Consider the following 26,397-nt stretch of genomic DNA (forward strand, 5'->3'; position numbering starts at 1 on the left):
ATTACTATTAGCCGGATTATGACTAAATAAACGACAAGTTCAAGCAACACTCTTGCCCTCTTTATTGTACACTATACATACACATTTAAATAAATATTCAGCTAAGAAAATAACGCCTGCAATGGCATGGCCTAAAAGTATTGAAAAAAAAGCTTGTATTTTTGTTTTGCTCTAATAGAGCAATTTATTTATTATTTTTACTTACATGTAAGATGGTTGTGGTTTTTGAGAATGTAGACACTTTCGCACATTCGTACGATTTGGTTGTCTTTTTACAAAATTTTCATCTTTCTCACTTCGAAATTTGGTGCTACTAGGAGAAGGTTCCGTAGTTGTTTTCAGTGTTCCACGTGCTTTCTGCATCATTTGTCATATTTCTCCACTGCTAGCAGCTTTCTAAGCACTGAAACCAAAAGCGAATTCGTTACTTCACGGAATATCCTTAGGTTGTCGGAATGGTCAAATACTATTACCCTTCAAGCAGTTCAATAATTTCCTAAATTTTTTCTTCAACATTTGATCGGTCGCGGAACAATAGCCCTTTTCACGGTTAATTTTTCTCATTTGCATTACAATGTTATCCAACGTGGATGCGAGGCAATTTCGGGCTAAAACTACAAAATAGCCCGAAGTTGCCTCACATACATGCTAGATTTCATTGTAATTCAAATGAGCACAGTTAACCGTGAAAAGGGCTATTGTCATGACATTTTTCGGATTTGCATTGTAACGTAACTCCGCCAATACCATCCTTCAATCGTCGTCTGCCCTCTGAGTCACGTGGAGAGTAGACAATAGCATCTTCCCCTCATTGTCCTCGGGGAGTCGAAGGTAAGGGTGAGCAAAGATCCCGAAAAGAAAATTGTCTCCAACGCAAACTTGTTCCCAGGTTTTTTGAGCGGGGAGGGAGGAATTGATGAAAGGCCTCAAGAATGAGCTTGTTGAATACTAGACTTTCTCAAAGTCCATTTTGGAAACACGGTAAATGTGAAATTGACCCAACCCTTTTGTCCTTGACTCTAGCTGAATACTCACTTTTCCGACACTGGATCAGAAGAACTTTTCGTAGGTACAAACAACGGGTATCTCTCCACTCTACAGCCTGAAACGACAAAATGCATGTGCTGTCACAGAGCCTACTTGAGAAGCTTTGCTGTATATATTTGTTCCACTCAGACATTGTCCAGATAGAGGCGCAAAATTATAACATGGGGATTGGATCCTTATCTCACGAGCTTACGTGAAACTGACCAAACTTATAACATGCAACAACTAGATGCTTAGATCACCTAACAAAATTGTTTGACGGTTCCTGAATTTTCAAGTTAGCGCACGCCCTCTACCCACCCCCAAAGGGTTCATACTGACTTACATCCCCCCACCTAGTCCGCTGCACTGAAAAGTGTAGGAGACAGCTGTGTGAAGGTTAACATCCATCCATTCGTATACTGTCAAGTGCTAGCTCATGACCATTAACCCTTTTACAAGCTTCGATTCTCTCAACTAGTGCTATGAAATTGGGGCATTTTACCTTGGCTGATCAGTTCGTTTATTCTCATGACCTAAGTGTTTGATCACGTGGGGAGATTGTAAGGAGAAATTCAAAGTTGGTCGGTATTGGTGTTGCCCAGTAGCGCACTTACCATACGCAATGGGCGTTAGTTTGAAGACTGTGTGAAATGGAATGCTGAGATTCGGAAGCTCCCCTGAAAAGAATAAATAGACAGGCTTCAATTAGCAGCTAAGTAAAATCTTTCTCTACAAACAGCTTCGTGCAACCTTCAACTGCAGCCGCTCCGGCCCGGCCTGTCTGTCCCGCATTGGCCTCATCACTCACGAGCGCGCTTACAGTCGACGTGGATCTCCCCCTTCAAAGATCTTCGTTCGCGAATCCAAGCCCTGATGATGAAAATCAACTCCTGCCTCGAGAGCACTTCAGGCTATTTTCGGAATTTTTCCGAAAATCTTTGAAAAACGAAAGGAACGTTCGGACCTGTACAATCTGGGAAAAGTTTCCGAAAATTTTTTTTGAATAAAAATCAAGATTGAAAGACTCGGGGGAGCTGCTAGTGTTCGGTGTTTGTAAGTTCCTGATAGTAGGTTTTAAATGCTAGTGGGTGTTGCGTTCTTATGAATTACAATGAAGGACAATAGAATTTTGACGCATGAGATTTCACAGTAAGCGAGCCAAACAGCAGACTCCGAACATGGCTGAACTCCGTTACAAAGGCCTAGTTTCAGAAGCTGATACCTCAGCTATGAAATTTTAGGAAAGCGACAATATTCCGAGTAAGACTTGTCCGATCCTACACACTCACCTGAACTGTGATCCAAGAAGTACGCCATGAGACACTGCAAGATAGCCTAAATGGAGAGAGTGTGATTAATTTAACACGCAAGTGTACATTACTTGATTCCTTTTGTTGATCGATGATAAACTCGGCCCTGTTTACATCTTATGCAAGTGATACTTGATTACATCATATCTTGATCACATCACTGCAACAATGTGTACATTAATTTCTCATATGTTAAATTTTTTTTTGCCCGGCCCAGGAAACCACTTTTACAAGAGACGAAAGCGAGAAACAAAACACTACGCCTCTCCTAACAGAATAAAAGTCATATTTAAGGGGCTTAGTTTCTAAAGAAACTGTGGTCCTGCTTCGGTGGGGGATAGAAACGAAGGTTTGGTTTATCAGCAGAGTTAGTAAGGTAGCTTGGCCATCGTAAGGAGATTCGAGTGCTGTCGTTTCCAACGTTACCTTTGACGAAGGGCTAACGCTCGAACCGTCAGCACTCGAATCTCTTTTTGATGATCAACTTACCTTATCAATCTAGTTAATTAAGTTATATATTGCAGTAAAACTCGGATACAATGCAAGAGCTTCACCCACCTCGTGACAGATGATCAGCACATTGGACAGTCTTTCTAACTCCTAAACAGAAGAGAGGAATATTTGAGCTTTTCCATGGCGACCCACAAATCCACTACTGAAAACTTGAACAATACTAAATAAATAGGTCCCTACTTTAAGTCGTCCAAATATACGAATGTTAAAAGAGAAATGATGTGATAATTTCACGTTGCATAGATCCTCTGTTAACATGTACTAAGGACTGATTACTATTCTTGACTTACCATAATGACTGGTTCCAGTCGAGCACATACATCGCTGTAAGACTGAAACGAATAGAAAAGAGAAAAGAAGGGTCACGCCACGCAAGTCTTTTCTAAATAGAGCCGGTAGATGTTAAGCTCGTCTCATCAAATTTCAACTGTACTCAACTTATTATTGTGGAGGCGAAGTGTAGTGGTTAGCGCGTCAGAATATCCACCGGGAAGATCGACAGTGCGGTTTTTTTTGTTTTCCTTTTCCGCCATACGTGTGCGTACAAGGTAAAGTCTCACTTCGGGCCTAAATAACACGGTCGGAGCTTAACCCTGTTTCTGCAGCATGAAGCAATTGGAAGCATTGCTACTCGATGGGGTACTAGTCATCAGGGCTCAGCTGTTCAAAGCCCGATTAAACTAATCCTGGATTAACGAGAACTTTGATTCGAGTTTAACTAATAACAACAATAAAGATTTTTGTCCCTCAGTTTTGACTTTGACTTTTCTTTACTATTAGCTTAAAACTGACTAGATCTTAAAAACATTTTTAAAGAATGAGTTGAAAACCTCGGTTAACTTTTAATCGTGGCCGGATTACCGTTTATCGGCTTTCGAACAACCGGGCCCAGAAGACCGTTGCCTCCAATATTTTGTCCAAGGCAAGAACACTCCGAAGAGAACAACCTAACCTCCACCAAAATAAGACTCAGCACATGATGTACAAAAAGGCAGCTGAAGTTTAGAAACGTCTGCGCGGCACATGTGAGTTAGCTGAATTTTTCTTTTAATTACCTCTCCTCTGGGATATCTGTAATTAAACGGATGTTCCTCTATAACCTTGTGTTCCTCAGGATCCATTTGCTTGATCTCGTCCAGGGTCATGCCATCATAGATACCCTAATGAAAAACAGAGACAAGGCTGCTTAACGGAATTCCCCAATCCAGAAACTGTGGAGACAGGTTAGAGTACGGGAATGTAAAGCAATTTGTTTAAGGACAGTGCCTACTTTTGTTACTGCGCATACGTTAGACTGCGCATCTCGAGATACTCGGGTTTCCTACGGGTGGTGCGGTGGTGCCTACTAATACAGGGATGTTTTTGCGCGGTTGAAAACTATGCAGAGAAAGTAGAACTTAGCAAGAGCTCTTGGTATCCAGTCTCCCCGTAGTTTCTGGAGAGGGGAATACCCAATTGTGGATCAACCCTAGCTTTTGATTTCACATTACCTACGCGTTGAAATAAGTTAGAAAGTTCCCACACCAATTGCTGTAGTGATCTAACCTACAGTTGTCAAACGATAAAATTGACATTTTTGCGAGACATGTGTGAATACTTACATGGTCCATTTCATTGAGCGCTTTCCACCTCTCAATCGACACTCCCTTGAGATATTGTGCTGTGTCCACTGCTCTTTTTAACTGACTTGTCCAAACCTTAATTAAAAGAATCAAAAGACAAAAAATCCCTTTCTTCCACTGGATTCCACGGAAGGTGACGAAGACCTGGGTTTGATAACCCCGTAGGGCCAGGAATGGCGATTAATTTCTAGTAGCGCTATCATACATGGAAGCAATTGAGAGTGCAAACATGCACCAAAATGAATGCACATATGAAAAAAATATAATTTATTTAGCCCTTGATTTACTATTGGCTGTTTGGGGCGCTAAGACGCCACAACAGGAACAGAAGAAAGTGACATTTAATTTCTTTCATAAAATCCTGTGAAGGGCAGGATGCATTGCCTCACCTTCAAATCCGTAAGTTTTTCATCTTCAATGAATCTTGCCAGAGCAAATGAAAACTGAAGAAACACACAATGTAATATTAATTAGTATTCATCTGTTATTAATTTAATTGACTTCAAATTGAATCGACATGCTGGGCGCCTTCTCGATAAATCAACAGCAGTGTCTGAGAATATTCCAGTACTGTACTTTAGAAAGAAAAAAAAAATCAACCTAACAATGCATGAAAGAACAAGGTATTGTTGTATTTGACGTTCACCTAATTCCACAATTTAATTATGCAAGGTTCCCTCTGTGGACGGTTAACACTCGTCTTTGTCTGAAACTGACTTCGGACTTTGTTTCATTAATTTCTCCTATCCATAATCACTACACCAACGAGAACTACGCTGCCGAGGATTGTAATTTTAACGTATTTTTCACAGTTACTAATGAGTACTTAATCCTAAATACTGTAGATCGGTTTTAAGCTCCAAATTGATATTCCTTGTCGAGCTTGAGCTCTATTCACTCATTTCTCTGCCTAACGAATGGGGTTCTGTTCCCGTGTGCACCAGTACCATGACGATATGGAATACGACATTGTGTAAACTTCACAAGGCGTCCAAGGTCAGTTCAAGATATGAAAACAAGTGTTAACCTCTGTTGGGCACTTTTGGCGCAATCCTTGCCTCTGTTTGATTTTTTTTCTGGATTACTTGTTCTTGCAGTTAATTAAATGATTATTTGTTACTTGTAATACACTTTTAGCTGTGGGTTTGTACCATTTACAAAAATATCCATAAAATTTATAATAAGACTCACATTGAGTGTATGTATACAGAACTCCCTTCAATTCTCAACAGTACAGTAAAAACAACTTATTTATTCATTATCGTGACGTACCTCTTCACCCCTTACAGTAAGATCTGAATCTCCTCCAAGCCTCTTTTGAGCACTGAATTCGCTTTCTCCATGCTGAAATTAAAATGCATTAAATAGAAATCATTTCCTGTCAGTTTGATAATATTAAAGTCTTGTGATGTCATTATACCACTGCACTAAGCTTCTAACCGTGTAAAAAACCAATTATTATTCAAATGTCATCCTCTACTTTTTCTACTATCAATGAAACTGGGCCCAGTTGTTCAAACCCCAATTAAGCTGATCCTGGGTTAACGTGAACTTTGATTCAAGTTTAATTACCAATCAATTAAGATATTTGCAAAAGATTTTTGTCTATCAGTTTTGATGCAGACTTCCTTTCTCATTTAGCTAATAATTAGCTTTTAAAAACATTTTCAATGAGCGATTGATGCATTGACTACTTACAGTCAGAAAAACACTGCTTCATCTAAAAAAATACATTAATTTAGGAAAAACAGGACACCACCATTGTAGTACACGTAAAAACTTACCCTGGCAAGGTATATGGATCTTTTCTTGTTGTGCGAGTTCATCAGAAAATAGACAGCTCTACTCTGAAGGTAACCTTCAAGGCAAAGTTCAAAATTAACAATTTAATTACACCACAAGCAAAAGAAACTGGGCAAGTATGAAGATTTCGTTTGTCTCAAATCAGCATTTATGCTGTTCTTGCACTCAGAGCAAGAGCTTTAAATTCAAAACTACCTGACCAAGTTATAAAATTGAAGAGCCCAGTGTAGAACCTGCCTAAAGTATGTCACATTTTAGGTCGATTTTTGTTGTTTTAGCTAACTGATTCACTGGAGTTTTGCATGTGGCCTTAAATTCCTTCAGGAAACGTTGCTCCAATGTTTCATTACTGTCCTTGATTTGACTAAGTGAACCCTACGTCTCTTATCAGCGGACTGATAAACGTATGGAACCGTTATGTGTATCTACTAAAAGATATTCAGCTGCACTAGTTCACAATGAACAAGTGGAAAGAAAAGATCCTAGAGTTCCAGCAGGGTGGCTACAGCAGTTTCTGCCAATAATACAATCTAACACAGCTCTCATGTAGGGCACTCTATTTCATTTGTTTCATGCCAAATGTATTTTACTTTAGATAGCGCACATTGGTATAACTGATGAGAAAACCATGGTTTGAATAAAGTCCCAGTGTCAATGTGCACATACCATTAATGTTGTTCACAAGGTATTGTTCCCCTGCATTGATGATCTTGATGAATGAAAGATTTCTGTTTTAAGAATAAAACAGGTATTAATAATTAGCCAGCCAGGGATTCATGACCAAAGGATATAGAATGAAGTAAGGAAACTCTACAGACTGGACGGAAAAGACACGCAGTTGGTATGATAGGAAAATGAACGGTTTTGTACAACAAGGGTGCATGTCACTTCTTTTTTTTTACCAAAAAGTCATAAAGACACTCTAAATTTGTTCAGTTTTAGCCTGCAAATTAGATTTTGTACACTAATAAGGCCTACATGTACAAGGTATTACATTTATTGTGCACAGTCTAATTTAAATTGTACTAGGAATTTTACCTCTTCTTTAATGACTAGTGACAGTTTCATGTGATCAAACACCTTTAAATTCAGCCTTTGGGCAAAAAAAACAAATACATGCCATTTTTGCACAAAATTCTTGCAATGGTCTTAGCAGCCTGTTGAAAGTATAATCTACCAAAATAACACAGGGCTGGCCAACAGAAATAAAAATAAGCAAGTAAGGCAGTCGTCAAAGGAAAAACTGTTGGTACAAGTAAAAAGAACTGCTGGATAAAATCATGAACAGCCCCCAGAGAAAAGTTTACAGTATTTAAAATATTAAAAATATTAAAAAATAGTATTAAAAATACTGGAAACTGTTCCTACTCACCCCTCCTCCTCTAAAGAGAGTGGTTGATAAGCATCTTCATAGTGCTTGATGCGCTCCCTAAAGTCCTTAATGGCCGTGTCCCTATCCACCTTCACATAATCAGGGGTGAACACTTTTACCTCCTGTGGGGGTAAGGGTGTGGCTGGGGAATCTGCCCACACCTCCCAGACTTTAAACTCCTCTGCTGTGAGAAATTCATGCCCCATCACCTTGAGATTGAAAGATGGGGGGAAAAAATCAGGTTATGACATGGACTGAAGAAAAGAGCAGGTGAAGACATCAAAAAGAGATAGAAGAAAGTAGAGCATTTAGTACAATAGATAAGGGGGTTGGTTTCCAAAGGAACTGTGATGTGGGGCTCTGATGAAGGGTTAACACTCAAAACGTCAGCACTCAAATCTCTTTACTGTGGTCAAATTACCTTTATCAACTCAGCTGATAAAACAAAAATTAATATTCATTTTGTACAATGTAGTTTAACTTGTTTAAAGGGGAAGCATCATGAAAATATGCTGTCATTTCAAAACCCAAAAATGTTTGACTGTCAGCAGAAACAATGAAATAATTGTCAAGTTTGTTAAAAATTATCACCCCAGTGCAATAAAACTGTCGATTAGTGCCTCTGGCCAGAGACAAGGTGGGCCGGTTTGGATTGAAACTTGAAAAATATTAGGCTAATGTTTTTCACGTTCTCGCATTTTTGTTTCCAAAATGCGCTAAAACAGATCACAAGTTGTTTCTTTCAAGAATTGAGTTGATTTCATTCCTCTCGTCATTCTAGAATTATGAGGTGATTGAAGGTCTTATTTCATCATTTTTAACAAAAGATATCAGAAACCCCATGATACTTCCCCTTTAAATGTACTTACGTATATAAGTGCATGTATGTTGAGCTAGCTTTTAGCTTATTTACAGTGTAATAGACATTACATAGATAAAATGACTGATTGATTGAAATAATTATTGTGCCAAGTGCACAATTGATTAAATGAACAGATAAAAAGGTACGGATTATCTGAAGGTTTTTTTACAGCTCCTGACTACAAACAGATATTTCCTTGTTTTGATCAAGCATCCTTGTTTCTTGAAGGAAAATTGCATCTTTCCCTTCAATTCAAAAAGTCTACATTATAAGCTGATGCATGCATCACATGCTATTTACAAACCTTAATGTTGGCTGCCACTATATCTGGATCGGTGCACATGGACTCCATGAAAAACACCTGAGGAAAGAAACAAAAGAAGAATTAACAAAGGAACCTGTAAAATGACACATCACATATTTAATATGAAGTTTATTTTAATTGTTTAAAGAACTTCGAGTGCCGCCTTGCTATTTTGTAAGTCTTGCAAAATGCCAACCACCAACAGAGGTAGCCTCACTTATAAATGCCTGTTAAATAATAACCAAAAGCATGTAAAAATTAATAAATAAAAATACAAAACAAATTAAAATGATAACGTACCATCTTTTTTTTCATTCCCAATCTACATGCATTACCTTGAATCCTCTGCTGGTACAAAACTCCAAAAGGAGAGCTCTTCTTTCAATAGTTATATTTGTGGCATCAAATATCTGCAAATTCAGACACATATCTACATGACTGTTAGGTATCAAATTTTAAGTTATGGAGGCTCGCAACAGTTTTTCTGGCCTTGGACTGGATCTTTTCAAATCAACATTTACAAGTAAGTAAAGAATAATTTTTTATGGGATGATTTTAGTTTTGCCACATTTTTTAAAATCGTATTTGTGCTTTACACAAATACACCAAAAATAATTCAAAAAGTTTGTAATTTGCAGAAATCAAAATATTTCAGAAATGCCCTTTAGTTAGAGATTTTTCTTTTCAATTCTGAGCCATTTTGATAATTAATTAATTTTGATATTTTTCATCTCCACTTTTTAAGTATGTTCTCTTAGGTACACTACTGTACAGTAACCATACTTACAGCTACTTGGCCTGAGTCCATTGTCAAAAATTTGCTGACATCTTCCAAGCAATCTAAAGCACACTGCCTGTTGAAAAGAAAGAACAGAAACACAACCAGCTTATTAAATATAACTATAAAAATGTCATCAAAGTACTAATTAAATAACTGTACAATATTATTATCGCATAACTAAGTTAAATCATCAAATCGAGAGCCTTATTCCAAATTCAGGAAAAAGCAGATGTTAATCACCCCACCACCCCCCTCTTGGATGACCAGTTCTCATGTATGTCCTAATAAAGAGGTATTTTTGATTGATTTATGACCATGTGGGAGATCTTAATAGCGGCTACTGAAACCCAAACTGAAAATTGGGGGTAACCATGCATCTTTCATAGATAACTAAGCAAGAATAATAATTATGCAAAAAAGTTTTAAAATACATAACAATGTATGGGATTTTTTTTTGAACTGGAGCTCTGAAAAATGCATGATTAGCCCAAATTTTCATTTTGGTTTTTAGTAGCCATTTTTAAGATCTTCTTCTTGCATAGTCATAAACCACACAGACTTCATGAATACGTAGGCACCACCCTTAAGAAATCAGAGTTTTTCGCATTATCCCAAGATGCACATCTAACATATGCGCAGTAGCAAAAGGAGGCACTGTCCTAATAAGCCCGCAATTTGAAGGTCAGATTCCCCCCCACCCCACTTCCCATGTTAGAAAACCAATTGCCAAAAGAAACACAAGTTTCATACAAGTGGTCGAAACATCAGTCAGTTGGTCTATAGCAAGGCCAATTTACATATTAACTAGCTATAGCTACATGTATGTAACACTATTGGTCTCAAATAAGTAGAAGGATCAGGCTTAAAATGAAAATGAGCACCCTATACATGTGGGACACCCAACCCAAGTGCCATGATCAGTTAGTTGTGTGTTAAAAATACACTTACCCCGTTATTTGAAACCTCCACTATCTCAAACAATTTTTATTTCTCTTGAGAGTTCGAGAGAACAGGGCCTACTGTATTTGTTTATTAGATGGTAACACATTTGGAATTTTTATAAAATTATTATTAATATTTCTCTTCATTTAATTAGTTTGCTAAACCTTGCTTTTGGTGTCTGGCTATAAAAATGTTTATTTGTGAAACAAAACACTGGGAATCAATCTGCAAATCTGTTTGTACACGTACATAAAATTCCCAACAGTAAAACATACCGTTTTCATTTTTGAATGACTAATTCAAGGTGAACAAGAGGGGTGAATAAATTTTGTTTCAGAGGGGATGCGCTTATCTGATGATTTATAGTACAATTTGTTTGTATCAGTAACAAAGTAATTTAAGGACCAAAATTAGTTTATTCTTACTTCCTAATTTTCTGGGCATCAGCATTGTCCACTCTAAAAAAGTCGTGGAGTTTATCAGACCCAACAGCTCTTCGGCGGTACTCTCCAACATTAAACACTAAGAAAGAGATCATTAACAAACAATAAACAGAAGATTACAGCGATTCATCTTCAGAATCACACATTTGTCAACTACAATGTAGAGGCTTTACAGTGTATCTACATGTATTGAAAAAATGTAAAGTAATTAGAAGAAATTAAAAATTGACAGTCAAAAACTGTTTTTTCGCTAGTAACTAGCAATTACACTGTAGACCATATTCGCTTTGTTGTTTTGTTGCCGTACAGATCATGTGACAGTACTCTAGGGAGTAGTCTATTTTAGACTTGGTCATATTCACACTGCCATGCATTCTATATTTCCAAAAAGACAAAGGATCCATTCTCCCGAGAATATCACGTGGTTTGTAATGGGCAATTAGGCAGCATGTAATATTATAGAGTGAATAAGGTCTATTTAGCTAAAGCGGTCTGAATTTTAAAAAATTCCCAATAGCCTACTCTGTAATAGGCTGGTGTACATTATTATGATCACCATGATTGCTGCAGTCACCTGGAAAAGTGAGCAAATCGTACATGTATGTGACCATATCAAAACTAAATAAATCTACTATCTTTTTTAACATATTAAATTAACCTTGAGTTTTGATGCCAATCCAGTTGAGGTAACGGCCCAGTTTTTTAGCCATGTATGTCTTGCCTCTGGCCGGCAGGCCAACAAGGCTGATGACAGTTGGCGCATTGACAAAACGGGGATAATAGCCTGGGTAGCAGGTATCTGAAAGCAACAGAACATCCATTAAAATTAAGAAAAGACCTTTCAGGCTGCTTTTCATACAGTGTATGTTGGGAAAATCCCAGACGATCAGGGATTTTGCTATCTCCTGACTGGCTCAGATTTTCTGACTTATGAAAATACTAAATCGTAGACATTCCTGATCTTCTGGGATGGTCAGGGAACAAATTATCCGGAAAATTGGGAGCATTTCTATTTTCTTGATGGGTTCCAGATTTCTACCATGGTCAGCAATCATTCCCAACATATCAAAAGACAAAAAATGTTGGCTGCTGGAGAGCATTGTTGATCATTTAGATTGGTACCAAGCCTCTCAAATGGCAAAATTTTCCTATTGCATACATGTCTTTAAATCTTTTATCATTGCCAATAGTCCCCAATAATTTTATCTAGTAACGAAAAAAATCTCAGCGGGACACTATTGTCTTGTGACAAAATGAAATCGCCGATTGTCTGGGATTTTCCTGACATACAAAACCAGGCCTTAGTTTGGCTTGATGTTATTTGATCAGAAATAATTTTGCTGACTTCTATCATGGTCACCAAATTTAAAATATAACATGTTGTTTACATCCTGTTCATATTAGAAGATAATAAATATTATTAAAAACCTGAAATTTGTTTTTGAGCGTATATTATTTCGAACATTTCTGACTAACTCAACATTCCTCCATACACTGTACTAATAAAAAGCTGACATTTTTTAATAAATCATTTACGTAAGAAAATTGAAATGAAAAATGCATTCTGTGATTATATAATGTTATTGTTTTTCCAATGAATACATCAATTAATATATTTTGCCTAAATTTGTTCAGTTAGCATTTAGGATTTTTACTATTTCCTCCCAGGCCCTGCACAAGAGGTAAGGTGGCTCATGAGACTGGCCCAGTAGGAAGCTTGAGGGAAAACCTAGCAGTCGTTATTTTCACAAACAATAAGCAGCATCCCTTGTTTTGAGTGGTCACTCTTTACTAAGGAAATTATAAATAAATATAACCATGCATTTAGATTGTCAAATAATCCTTATTCAAGAACTTAAAACTTGTAAAAAAATTAATAATGATGCATAATAGTCAGCAATATTAACTCAGGTATCATATCATTGTTTATAAAGCAACTGGATGTCCAAAGAATTTAAATGCCATTGAATCTAGTTCTGGCCCTGAACACACAGGTCAGATGACAAAGAGAAATTAACACAAAACAGCAGACAACAAAGGAAAGAATACCTTAACTGTTAAAATTTAGATAAACTAATGTAACAGTAAGCCTCTAATGAGGCTGCCAGTGACAGAACAGGAACATTTTGCCATGCAGGGACTGTTCTAAGAGTTGTACAAACACTGGTATTAATTTGAGTTCATGAATTTTAACAACTAAACACAAACTCCATATGTATACTCAAGGGATCAATATTATTCACACATAATTATTATCAAAACTTCAAAAAACAACGTTAACTATTAATAAAACCTTGATTAGGGTATATCACATCCTGGGTCTGAGTTTCCATTTTAGAACTGAACAGAAGTAACTTGTCTTTCAAGGATTATGAAACAAATACATGTTACTGCAACACTGTGTGACATTCAAATCAGTAAGGAACTTTGGAGCTTTTAATATGTAAATTGTAGTAACTTGTGAATAATATCAATAGTGATTATCAAGAGTGTTTTTTCAATTTGCATGTTAATTCAAGTAGGCTTCAAACAAACATTAACAAAGAAAATATGAATTAAACCAATGGTGATTTGAGATATCATAAAAAAAAACAAATTAGTATTTATAAGGGGTGCACAGGGGTGATGTTAAGTTTCCATAAAATGTACCGGGGACAAGGCTTCTTTCGATATTGTTTAAAAGCAACATGTTAGTCAATTGACAATAAAGTGGTCAAAAACAACAAAGCCTTACGTACAGCTGTATTGATTTAGCAGTATTGATGCATGAATTCAACCAATATCAACATTCTGAAGGTTTCCCGAGTGCAACCGACTAATAAACATGGCAACAAATTTTATAGTTTTTATGCTGTATACTTGTAGCTCTGGCAATTACAGAAAACAAACTCAAGAAAATCCAACCTAATTCAAGACCGACCGCAGGAAGAAGTCAGAACAATTTACAGTTTAAAGGTGACATTGAAGTTATACCAACAGAGCTTTAATGTTTTATTATTACATGTATACAATGGTATCAGGCATCTTAAGTCAATATTTATGCTGCAGTAAACCATGTTGAATGTTCAATAATATTTCAGCTACTGAACACAAGTGCACTAGTATGCCTTGTATATCGATCTGACAAAAATAAATTTGTTTATACTACAGCATGCACACATGGTTTGCAAGACAACCTAGCCGTCACTGTGTTTTGCTTGATATGAAAAAAGGGAAATTTTCTTTTCAAAAATGATGCTGTCTCAAATGCATACATGTATGAATCGTTTCACTTAGTACTGGTGTGCACAGAAACTACACCTTGGAGAAATCCCATGCTTATATTTCTTTTTCATCCTTGTTGTGAGGGGACATTTGCAGGCAGAAAATGCATAGCTTCAAGGCTGTTGCCTAACAGGTGCCCGGTAGCCTGGGGCACCCAAGAAAATGCTCTGTGTGCCTAAATTTTTTGCAGCAGCACCTAACACTCCGCATGTTGGGCTCCTAACCTCTCGGCTTTTGGCCTTGAGGGCTCCTTGAAATTTTTCTTAGGCAACAGACTTGAGCCTCGAAAAAATTAAGGAAATCTATGTCACCATAATTTAGTAGAAATTTAGTAAAATTGGCGAGGGTGATCAGAGATGTCATTGACAGCCGGCTACTGGCTAAAACTCAAATAGAACACATTCATTCAAATACTGGAGGCTAATTTTAAAGGTGCACAGTCCAAAGAGCCAGCTGGGTTATGAGTGCTGGGGTTTTTCTTAGCTCCATCCCTGGGTGAACAAGATCATTGAAACTTTTTTTTTTATTTTCGTGTTTAAATAAATGCTGTTATCATTATTATATTTGGTAGTGGAACCTCATTTTGTTGGCATACACCTGTACAAGGCTCAAACGTATAATATTTTCACCCCTAGCGAATACATAAAGGGAATCTAATCAGTTGACTGACAAATTAAATAGTTCCTGTTTTAGCCATTTTCTTGGCAAAATACCCCGCTAAAAGATCACACATACCATGCAATTCTTGTGGAATTTTTGTGACACTTTTTTGTGGTGCAATTTTTGATGTGCTCCAGTTGCAGTTCAGCAATTAATCACATGATTGTGTAAACTATTGTGGGATGAATTCAGTGTGATTCATCACTGCAGTGTCATAGGGGTTTCTAACATGCTTGAGACTTGTGGCAAATTTGCAGTGATTTCTTACCAAACATATGGCAATACACCACTGTAGCATGCTGAAATGGAAGCTTCCATTGTGCTAAATCACAAAATAAAAGATGTTTTCCATGTCTAGATATGATTCTTTTGAAATGAAATTGGAATTTTGGAATTATCTCAGTTAAAAGAGATAAATGAAAGGTTTTGATGGTTCCAACTGAACCCAGTTGGTTGTTATAAATTCTTTCATCTTTTATCTTTGTTCTTAACTTGAACTCTTTTGTCCATGTTTGGGAAGCCTTGTAATACTTTATGCATAACAACTGAGAAGCTGACTTAGCTTCACTAGACTGCAAGCAGTTTCCCTTTTTCTCAAAAATCTGTGGGGAAGAATGCAAAAAACTGAGCAAGCACGATATTTGAGTCATGCAGGCAAGCAGCAAAGTTGTGAGTATGTCGTCACAGTCGAATATCGTTCTCACTCAGCTTTTTGTGTTCTTCTTCATGGATTTTCGAGCAAAAGAGAAGACTGCTCGCAGTCTGACTTAGTTTTACTGGTCTGCACCTAAGAATACAGTAAGCAAGACATGTTGGTTTCAGTTTATTGCCCTGGAAGTTCAGAGTGACATTCTACTGCATATTTTGATCAATTTCAATACAGTCAATTACCGACCACCCGAAATGTCAAGCCTAGGTGGTCGCTTATGGGAGGTGGTCACTTATGACAGGTCAGACCATGGGGTGTCAAAATTTGAACTCATTAGCCTAGGGTGGCTCCAGAGATTTAGTAGCCACTGCCAAAAGTGTTTTAAAACTTTCCATTGCCAAAGAATTTCAGTATCCAAGTTGATGGTTTACCTGTGATAAATTGCCAAATACGGCAAATGGGACAAGGACTAAGTCTATTTTTGGAAACCCGTTACTCTGAATGTACTACCCAAGAACGTACATATGATAATGTTACAAAAGCAAACTGTCCAACTTCCGACAGGGGATAGATACGAGTACATATGCGACAAGTGGTCACTTATGGGAGGTTAAAAATAAAAGAAAATTACAAACTGTTATCTCTAATTAAAGTGGTCATGGTCGCCTACAAGTGGTGGTTGCTTGCGAGAAGTTTCAACTATAGGGCTTTGACTGAGAAAAACTTGGTATTTTGGAATTAAGTGGTCGCTCAAGATGAGATGGTCGCTTATGACAGGAATGTAAGGCTTAACTAGGGAATACCCCATCACTCCAAAAGTAATTCTGAAAAGAGTGGCTACGTGGCTACACAGCTACGCAGTTATGCGTACGAGCTGAAACAAGCGCTCTACACATGAATATACCTCGTTCTTTAATCCACGAGCCGAAACAAGCGTGCTTAAGCTGCGTAGCCACATAGCCGCGTAGCCACATAGCTGCATAGCCACTTAGCTGTGTAGCCACGTAGCCACGTAGCTGCATAGCCATGTACATGTAGCTACGTGGGGGAGAGGGGGTGGTATTTACCACTTTGTATTTGTGTAGCTGCGTATCCACTTGTTTCAGGGTCACTTTTGGAGTGGTGGGGTATTCCCTAGTTACTCCGAATGTAATTAAAAGAATGTAATTATAATCTTTCTAATTTATAATAACCAAGAGGAAAATAAAGGTTGTTGTTGTTGTTGTCGTTGGAGGTTTGACTGTGAGGTTTGAATGTGAGCCAAGCCGCCGGGACTCCCGGGAATTGATGAATTTTCTCCGAATTTAAGCAATCTTCGGATCAACGCCAATGAAACTTTCGGTTTGGAAGTAAAAAACGACACTATGTACAAGTAGTTCGGGTGCCATAAATTGAAAACAACACCAGGCTAGTGGCTTGAATAAGTTAACGTGCTTAGTTAATCTTCTTAAAACGAATCCGTCAAATTTGTCCGTTCATTACAGAAGCTTTCTATTTGCTCATTCTGACAATAAAAAATAAAATGTAGGAAAGCCTACAGCTAAAACTAACACAAGTCCCACACACACGGTTAAAACAATCTCGCTATTCACAAAGCACTTTAGTGCGCAGTCATGTATATTTGAAGTGGTTAAAACTAAATTGATCAAACTTACCAACTCTGTATTTATAATCCAGTGGATAAATGACGCCTTTCTTTTCCCTTAACACGAATACCCCTTGATTCTTTTTCTCTTTATCGTCATCGTCAGCCAACAGCTTCACTCCATCCTGCTCAGAATCCCCGCCACTTTTGGAATCGTCCACCTCGGCCGCCATCTTGAGATCTTCTTATTTTGGCGTTCCACGTGACCGCGCAACAACCAGCACGTGTTGACAAGGGTCATAGTCTTCAGGGGCGGACCATTAGAAATCACGGGAGGGGAGAGGGGGGGGGGGGGGGGGGTGACAATTCACACACACACACACAAAAATTCCTGCAAGCAGTTCACCATCCAAAAAAAAAATTCCTGCAAGTAAACTGAACCAATGTACGATATCAAAACACAACGTCAAGTAGTTTTACTGTACATATCAAGAATGTAACCCGCTCTTCTATCATTTTAACACATTTTATCTGCTCATTTAATGGAGAACCATATTTTAAATGTAGACGAAATATAAAACAATTTTACTATAGCAATTAACCTTCATTAATTTTTTTTTTGAGTAGGAAATAGCAAGGGGGTGACTGGCCTGCATGACTCCTAACAATGGAAACATTTTTGAAGTGTAACCTTTTATATTTTTGCTCTGACAAGCACGTCATTTAGAGATTTTCCTTTTTTAAAGGAAATTAGTGGTGACTCTTTGAAGATTGCTCGTAAAAAGGCTAATTTTGTATTAAGTGCCATTTTCCCATTAAAATATGTTTGAGATTGAGCACGATGGTTGATATTGTTTCGAAAGGCAATATTTGTTTGGGGGTGTTGTCTTTTTGCTTCAATGCCGATGACCTTTCTGTAAATTTGACATCTGATAATTTTTTTTTCAATCAGTCATTTGGGTAGCCTCTAACAAGGAGCTGTGATTTAAATTATTTTAATATTTTCCTCAAATGTTGTTTTTGAGGAGTTTGTTCGTAGGAGTCTTAGGGCTTCGCCCTTAACAAATCCTTGTTTGACGCCTGGTGGGTGGCTAGAGGAAAAATGCGTGTATTGACTTAAGGTTTCAGTCGGCTTTGAAATGATGATGGAATCGACTGCCTTTGTATACAACTTTATCTATAAATGTAGCCTTGGCATTTGAGATTTCAGCCGTAAATTTGATTGTTGGATGATATGAGTTTGCTTACCGGATGAATCGTTCTATATCGTGTTTACTAGTGTCCCTCAGAGAAAATATATCGTCAAAACTGTAGGTTTACGACGCTTTGGCTAACACTGATTTGTGTTTCAATGTGGATCCGTCATAAAAATGTTTGCACTGAAAAACAATATCCATTTTTGTGCCCATGGCAGTATCAAGGATTTGGAGGTAGTTCCATTGAATTGGAAAGAATTTTCTTTGAGAATGAGTGTTAGCAGTCCTCTCAGGTATGGGGTTGGAATGGGAGGGTTGTTTCTGTGAAAATTATCGTATCCTTTGTGAACTTTTTGAAGCACGATCCATCTATCGATTGGACAAGAAGTTTTTTTACCTTCGACCGAGAAAACAACACTGAATATACGTACTATATTGCCCTCGATCTTCTCACGCTTTTCAGTCGCTTTTGCGTTCAACTGTAAAGAATGGTATCGACCAACTCGACGAAGCCGAGTTTCCTTGACATGTGAAAAACTGACTGACTGAGTACCGGTTGAATCTTTGAGCCCGGGGGGACCCCCCCGGGTCTTTGAGAAACTGCGGTCTACTGAAAAGATGGGCGATCGAGGCATGGGCAATAGCATCTTCGGAGACCCAAGGGCTGATAGTTGGGTCAGGAGGAAGTCAAAACGGCTAAGTTTACAAGAATGAACGAGCTCTGGAACCTGACCCAACTATCTGCCTTAATGGGTCTCTGGGAATGGGATGATAGGAAAATGCATTTTGTCAAAACCAGTAAAGTTTAATTTCTCGCAATTAAACACACAATGAGAAAATCCTGCATTTATTCACGAAATCAGTGGCAGCTAGTATCTATAAAGCCTAATATATAATAATTGCAACATTCCGAAACGTGGTATTTGACTGTAGTAAGCAACAACTAAAATGACCATCTCCCAGTTGGCTTCTACGGTCATTGCTGCGAATCGCCAGTAAAGGCAACCCATCAGGTTGGGCAATTTTATCACATGAGTTTTCAAAACTGCCACATCGCCGCGATTGGCGTATAAATTAAGTCGCCAGGTGAGTCGCCGGTTAAGGCCGTTATCGTAAGGGCAAACTCCACCTGCTAACCTTAAACTAGTCGCTTCTGAACATACGTAGTGTGCATCTCGGGACAGTACAAGAAACTCAGGTTTCTTAACGATCCATTGGAAAAGAAGACATTAGCAAGGCCCCTGGCAAGGGCTATTGAAATCCAAAAGGAAAATTGGGGTGACCACGCATTTTCAGAGATAATTAATATTAACCTTCAATTTGGAAAAAAATTCATACAGTCACTGTTAATATTTATTTTTTTTTTTTTAGCTTTTTAGAATTATTCTTAATTGTTTATTATTATCACTGAAAAATGCATGGTTACCCCTAATTTTCTTTTTGGATTCCAGTTAACACTTGCTAAGATCTGGTTTTCCAACATAGTAAAATAATGCACAAATTTCCTCAGTATTAGCAGGTTTCCTGTCCTTAAAGAGTTAATTTAGTTTCAAACAAGTGAAATTCAGCTGAGCCCAGCCAAACTGAAAGGTGGCCACCTTGATGTCCACCTTAAAAAAGTGCCTCCTTTTAAAAGTCAAGTGTATAATATTATATCAACAGATGTTACATGTATATACATAAATTTCATATTAAAATAAATTATTACAAATTATTAATTTTGTAGTTTCAGGTAATTTGAAGACATGAGATTGGACTTTTTAAGGACGGTGCCTACTTTTGTTACTGTGCATACATTCTGCGCATCTCAAGACATTCGGGTTTACTATGGGTGGTGCCTACTAATACAGAGATATTTTTGCGTGGTTTAAAACTACGCGGAGAAAGCAGAACTTAGCAAGTGCTCTTGGTATCCAAAAAGATGATTTGGCGGAGTAAGGCGGAGAAGTTGTTAAAATACCAAGAAAATTCACCTTTGGTGATCATATCCTTAATTCTCATGACCTCAGGGGTTGAATAAAGATTGATGTTACAAGGAGTAATTTGATCCTGATCACTGTTTGGGCTTAAAGGGTTAAAAGTGACAAGCCTTTTACTTTAATGTACAAGCTGTAAAATACAACACCAACATGGTGAAAAATCCTTCAACTTAATTAAGGTCTGATATTGCCTTGAATTTCATTGAATGTAAAGTTGAAACCACTAAGTAGCATGGATATCTTAAGCTTGCGGTTGAGATTGAAAGAGTTCAAAACTGTTCCATCTGATAAGCTTTTATAGCCCTGTTGCAGCCTCATTATAAAGCCAGCAATATGCCATGTTATAAGACATCAGGAAAAGACTTCTGAAGATTGTTGGCTCTTTAAACTGCCCTCTAAGTGTTAGCTGTCACCACACCAAGTTTTTAAGCTCATCTTTGTAGATACTGGGAACCAATCCTGAAGAAAAAGACAGATCATCAGAGACAGATCACCAGATCATTTAGTTTCAGAAATCCCATACCAGTATTTTTAAAAACTCAACTAACAGGTCCATGCAGAGTTGCCTCTTTTTCTTACTTCAGTAACAGACAAATTGAGCTTCCTGTCCAGACAGGTAAGTGTAACAATAATAATTATTATAAATAATTATATGTGATGGATTCAGTCTCCATCGTCACAGATGTTTTAGTAAGGTGCTGAATGGTATCATTTTATCTGCCTAATACTGAGCTGGGCTTAGGGGAACCATGAATAATTATTTATTTACTAATAGGGATCTTGTGATTTGGTGAAACTGATTTACTGGCTTTCACACCAAATTTTCCGGTGTATGCTATAAATCCCACCCACAGAGATGGAGGAGGTCACAAATTAGACTGAGAATTATAACATAGTGCACACGCCTCCCTATCTAAATTTCCTATTGGCGTCATCATGGTACATTTCTCAACAAACGCACGGCCGTGCGTCCGTAAAAAACGTAGCCCGGGACAGGCTCCCAAGTGGGGTTAAGGGCAAAAAGAAAAATTGCCAAGCAGAGCGAGCCGATCGCGGTCTGGGGGAGAGCACGCCCAGCTTGCTCCGCTCGCCGATTTTTCTTGTCGCCCTTAACCACACTTGGGAGCCTGTTCACAGGCTAATAAAAAGACGTGTGCAACTTGCAGACAAACTTGGGTTTCCATTGCTTAGTTTTAGTTTGCACAAACTAATTCAAAGAAGCAAATTTTCATTGACAATTTCAGATGAAACTTTCTCGTTCAAACCATACCAAATTGTGGCGTGTTTGTAAACAGCTGATAAGAACCTTTGTTTTTGGTACAGCGCATTGAGAGAATTTTGTAATCAATCACAAATAAAACCTGTTTTCTGCGTACCACTTTTCGATACCTTGTCGTCACTATGTTATAAAAGAATTGGTTCATGCTTTTAGCTGTGTGTATATCGCGTTATGGATGCAGTTGGGAAGTTTGGAGAGCACTCAAGAAGCTAGAGTTGCTCTCGACTACGCCTTGAGCAACTCTTTTAAGCTTCTCTTGTGCTCTCCCAACTGCCTGCGTGCATCCATAACTCAATATATGCACGCTAAGCATGAACCAATTCTTAAGTGTACAACATGAAAAAAGGAAAAAAAATTACTATTTTTTGTCTTTCTTCAGTTGACTGTACATATCAAGCATACTCCCAAGTTGCAGCTTTCAGTGCATAACAAGCTAGCCCTAAAAGTACAAATTAAAACTACATTTTGATAAATCAAGTCTCACAATTTGTAGGACGGGGCATGATTTGATGCCTTCAATGTGGAGGTCTAAGATAAATTTGTGTAATCAAAAGAGCTCTCGTCATACGAAAAACAGAGTCATTAATTTTACCCACCAATTTTTGATTCCACCATGTCCACTGTGTTCTTATGGAAGAGCTTCTTTTCATAATCCACCAAATCTTTCCAAAACCCAGCATTTGGTCGAATTAGTGGCCTTCTCTCCTTGACATAAGCATGAGCATCAATTAATTTCATTCTGTGATATTTCATAAGGTATGCCAGTACCAAAGTTGCCGATCTAAAGACCAAACACATACAAACATGTCTGAAATTAAAGAAAAACATGTCCATCCCAGTCAATGACAATTTTCAGTGAAAATTCTCAAGTTTCCAAACATTTACAGTCAACCCAGGTCATGCGTGAATGATATTTTTGAAATTTGAACAGAGTTTTGAAATTTACATGTCAGTTTTGAAAATCGCCAACGAGATTTCAGAGTTCCTGTATAAATTTCCCTAGCTTATTGACGATATATTACGCTATGAATTTTTCTTTACATTGCAAAATTGAACATTTGTCTTTTTCGGAACGATTTCCAGAGAAATGTCCAACATTCCATTCATACGTCGGACACTACAAAGAGAAATTTGAATGTTCATTTCATTCTTGGAAATACTGTTCACGCGTGACCTGGATTTGACTGTAAGTGAAAGCTTTTTCAGCATGAACAAAGCCCACTGAATTAAGGCCAGGAAAAGAAAAAAGGAAATGTGAGAAAAAAGTAAGTAGATTAAATGCAGCATTTCACCTGCTTATACCAGCTATACAGTGAACAAAGACCTTTCCTCTCTCTTTCTGAACTTGATCTACAACATGTCACAAATTACAAAATGAAACCAGAGATTAAACCCTACTAAAACACACATACACAAAACAAAACAATCCTTAATTCTTAGCTAAAGAGATGCATGATCATGTGAAGCTTTAAACCCACCTATTTTGTCTGCCACAAGATCAAAGTGTACTCCAATGTTGCAAGTCGCATTGTCTTCCAATCTTATCCGTATTGTTTTAATGGATTTATAGTTTATATCTGGGGCTTCTGTTGCAACTTTAATAAAATGAAATAAAAAATAAATAATAAATAAACAACATGATTTGAAAACCTTCATAGATATATAGAAGTTGAGTAGATGGTGGAAAGGGCCAAAAAAATGGAAAACATTTCAGATGTTTTGGGCTTAGACCAATGGTTGCAATTCGAAATTATATGGGTAAGCGAGCTTGTGGAATTCAAAGAAAAAGAAAATAAAAACTGAGTCCACACGTATCTCTTAATTTCAAACATTGGTCTTGCGGCACTTGTTTCTAAAAAATGAAAAACACACTTGACTTTTACTGATGAAGGGCTAAACCTGAAATGTCTGGAAATTTTGTCAATTCGTTTACCCTTCTCCACCCTTTTATAGCCACAACATCAAAAGACATCCCAGGTTTTTATCACTAATGTGCCTATGAAGTAAACTCAACTTTGCAGGCAAGTCAGTGACTCCTCTAGCATGTCACTGAATTCGATATATTCCAAAATCACAGAAAAAATGGAGCACTTGTTCAAAGGACCATGTGAAGCGCAGTCTTTCCAATTCATCCCTGGTATGTCATAGCAATACCTGGTGCAGTGCTACAACAGAACTGAAAGTGAGCAAGATTTCCACACAGCGCCACACATTTTAGCCAGCACCGCAGACATAAGCCCTAGTAATAACCAGAGGGAGGGGGGGGGGGGAGGGTGGGGGAGGTTACAATCCATCTGCAACACACAGGGTACACGCATAATTTAGGTATATTAGGTATCAATAGCTTTTTTATCTGGGAGAGTTGGTGACTGAGGCCCGTTTCTCAAAAGTCCCGGGGTCAGGGCAAAAAACTTCCACTTGTCCGCCCGTCCGAGACGAGTACTCTTGTGTCTCGGACGAGTGGATTTCCAAAAGCACTTGTCCTGTGGGACGAGTAGAGTTTGCCTAAAGAAAGATGTTCTTTTCTACTGAGGTCTGAGTTCCCAAGCATTTTGGACATTGTAAACTAGCCTGAGTTTCGCGAAGTTTGGTTTCTTTTCACGGCAACTTTCCCGTTTTCGCTTCTGTTTACCGAGAATATCTGGTTCTGTTGTTTCGATGAAGACTGGGATCCACATAACATATATGAAAATGACGACCTCATTTGAGACAAGGGGAACGATGCGATTCCCGTTGTGGCAAGTTTTGTGATTATTAAAGAAGTAATAAAACCTGTGAAAAAATATGAAGAACGTTGAATTCGAAAATTCCAACCAACATGGAAAAAAGGATTTTATCTGGGTTAAAATTGACGCGGAGAAGCATGAAATGTTCTGCATTGTGTGCCGCAGGTATCCAACAGTAGCCGATAAAGCGAGCCGGCTTTATCTTGGCATCAATGGATCGTCCGCCACTGATTTTTGCCGTGATTCTCTTGTGAGTCACGAGAAGAGCCATTCTCATTTCTTTTGTTTTCAACGAGCTAAAAGCGAAGAAAAACCAGAGCAGGCGCTGCTACAGCGAATAAGCCGTAAAATCGACGAGGAGTCAAAGGAGTCATCTTAGATCGCAGTTTTAATGCCTCATAGATGTCCTGCATTTTCTCAAGTCGTGTATAAAGAACGCGAGTGATCCCCGATGTGTCTCTATGAAATGGTGTTGTATTGAAAAGTGCAAAGAACAACATAAATTGAAATAACTGTTAAAATAAATACTCGAGATTTGGTACAAAACAGATTATACAATTTCTACGTTTTTTTATGACATTTTGTTATTCACTTTAATAATTATTTCGGACTAGTAAATTTAACTTTCGGACAACCAGAATCTGAACGTTACTCGTCCAATGGACAAGTGGAATAAAAAAAAAATTTTTTGCCCTGCGGGGTACTTATCACTTACGCAAACCACCTGGATGGAAATTTTCAGCATAAAATTTTATACGAAATGATTTTATTAGCTTGTCTTAACAGAAGATGGATAACATGCAAAATGTATGAACATCAGCTGTAAATCCCAAAGGGAGTAATAAAAATGCATCACTTAGACCAGAAGCCCATAATTTCAGAAGTACTCCAAGAATGATGCATACCATTTGATTTTCCGACTGGAATTTCCGGGTTTTCAATGTAAATGGTAAACACCCCCGGTAACTTACGGAGCCCGATAAGTGTCTTTGGTTTTGTTAGCTTTGAATACTTAATTTTAAAATCTTACAATTCTATGAAAACATTGACCAAATACCATGTCTCTAATCAATGTGTAATTGGCGAAAAAACATTAGAAAATATACTTATCATGCTCGGTAAGTTATCGGGGCTTCCGAGAAACGGGTGCCGGGGACTGTCAATGCCGTATCCCAGATAATCCGGGAGAGTTGGCGTGCATGCAGACATGAATGATCATGAAATGAATCGAGTTAAACGTATAAAGATATTGTATTACCGTTAATACTACATGTTATTCCCTTCTTTGTAAGTAAATCTTCCGTTCTTGCAGCTGCTAATCCTCCCAGATAAAGAAAGTCAGTGATTTGCGCCATTTTGCCCAGTGGGCTGCCATGCTTAAACATGGTTTCCTCCTGTGTAAGTGTTTCCACACAAGACTTCGCCAAGAAATGGTTCAAGAACAGAGGAAAAGATGTTTAAATGACCAAAGATGTCAGTTCATTTTGCCAACTCGACGACATTCTAGACAAGTAATGTCTCGATTGGGGGGCTGGAACGAGTCTCGTCATATGACCATCCGGGTCACCTCGTACACGCCACAGCTGGGGTGGGGTAGGGGGATTGCTTCTGTAATGGCATATTTGAACCCACAATCTTGGACAGAACAACAAAAAAATATTTACATTAACCTCCCCTCCCCCCGCACCTACCCTAAAGTCAATGATGAAATGACGAATTCACTCGCAAAGTAAAACTCGCCCTTTTTTCCATCACTGATATTGTAGGGAGGGGGGGAGGGAAGTCTTCAACTTTTCATTTGAATTGTCCTAGAATTCATTGTATTCGAGATTAGTTGTTCAAATGCCCCACTGGAGGGCATTTGTGGGTGGTCAAGAGTCACCGAACCTCATAACATTGAAAGTCTATTAAAACAATAATTATTAGACATACCCATGCTTTCAAATCCCTCACCTAAGCCTGACTTAGTCCTCCCCACACCCCACACCAACCTCTAGTGGCTTAAATATTCAGTCATCAACAGGCCATTGCATTTCCGAGTTGCTTTGAACCTCAGTAGGAAAGTGAGGCCAAGTGCA

At 38.0% G+C, this 26,397-nt stretch overlaps 2 protein-coding genes across 3 annotated transcripts; both read right to left on the minus strand.

The window, feature by feature from the left end:
- Positions 1–45: 45 nt before the first annotated feature.
- LOC146485132 (6-phosphofructo-2-kinase/fructose-2,6-bisphosphatase 1-like) lies at positions 46–17,411 on the minus strand. Of its 2 annotated transcripts, none has more exons than XM_085104101.1 (19): positions 17,210–17,411; positions 11,640–11,780; positions 10,964–11,060; positions 9,603–9,669; positions 9,151–9,225; positions 8,816–8,872; positions 7,650–7,858; positions 6,944–7,005; positions 6,259–6,332; positions 5,747–5,818; positions 4,864–4,917; positions 4,454–4,549; positions 3,908–4,012; positions 3,143–3,184; positions 2,898–2,939; positions 2,319–2,364; positions 1,644–1,706; positions 1,036–1,102; positions 46–403 (listed from the first exon to the last, which is right to left on the minus strand). In XM_085104101.1, exons 1-19 carry the CDS (start codon positions 17,370–17,372, stop codon positions 397–399), a joined length of 1,539 nt encoding a protein of 512 aa, XP_084960227.1. In that variant the 5' UTR covers positions 17,373–17,411; the 3' UTR covers positions 46–396. The 2 variants fall into 2 exon arrangements, with proteins under 2 accessions (XP_084960227.1, XP_084960228.1); XM_085104102.1 differs by lacking the exon at positions 17,210–17,411 and adding an exon at positions 13,275–13,426.
- A 3,175-nt stretch (positions 17,412–20,586) lies between these two features.
- Positions 20,587–25,832, minus strand: LOC146485133 (dual specificity protein phosphatase 14-like). The gene is made up of 5 exons (XM_085104103.1): positions 25,578–25,832; positions 23,072–23,188; positions 22,886–22,943; positions 22,190–22,374; positions 20,587–20,773 (listed from the first exon to the last, which is right to left on the minus strand). The coding sequence occupies exons 1-5, from the start codon at positions 25,702–25,704 to the stop codon at positions 20,724–20,726; spliced, it is 537 nt and encodes a 178-aa protein (XP_084960229.1). The 5' UTR covers positions 25,705–25,832; the 3' UTR covers positions 20,587–20,723.
- Between the last annotated feature and the right edge of the window lie 565 nt (positions 25,833–26,397).

The sequence above is a fragment of the Pavona decussata genome, unplaced genomic scaffold (assembly GCF_977016875.1).
Source record: "Pavona decussata unplaced genomic scaffold, jaPavDecu1.1 SCAFFOLD_28, whole genome shotgun sequence".
NCBI classification, from domain to species: Eukaryota; Metazoa; Cnidaria; class Anthozoa; order Scleractinia; family Agariciidae; genus Pavona; species Pavona decussata.

Bases quoted from the DNA above. Each gene is read 5' to 3' on its own strand.
- LOC146485133 (XM_085104103.1), bottom strand. From the start codon at position 25,704: ATGTTTAAGCATGGCAGCCCACTGGGCAAAATGGCGCAAATCACTGAC. The intron at 23,189-25,577 runs GTAATACAATAT...ATTTTATTAAAG, and splicing joins AATAACATGTAGTATTAACG to TTGCAACAGAAGCCCCAGAT. The intron at 22,375-22,885 runs GTGAAATGCTGC...TTTGGTCTTTAG, and splicing joins TGTATAGCTGGTATAAGCAG to ATCGGCAACTTTGGTACTGG.
- LOC146485132 (XM_085104101.1), bottom strand. From the start codon at position 17,372: ATGGCGGCCGAGGTGGACGATTCCAAAAGTGGCGGGGATTCTGAGCAG. The intron at 7,006-7,649 runs GTGAGTAGGAAC...TTCTTAAAACAG, and splicing joins CTCTCTTTAGAGGAGGAGGG to AAATCTTTCATTCATCAAGA. The intron at 4,918-5,746 runs GTACGTCACGAT...GTGTTTCTTCAG, and splicing joins TTACTGTAAGGGGTGAAGAG to TTTTCATTTGCTCTGGCAAG.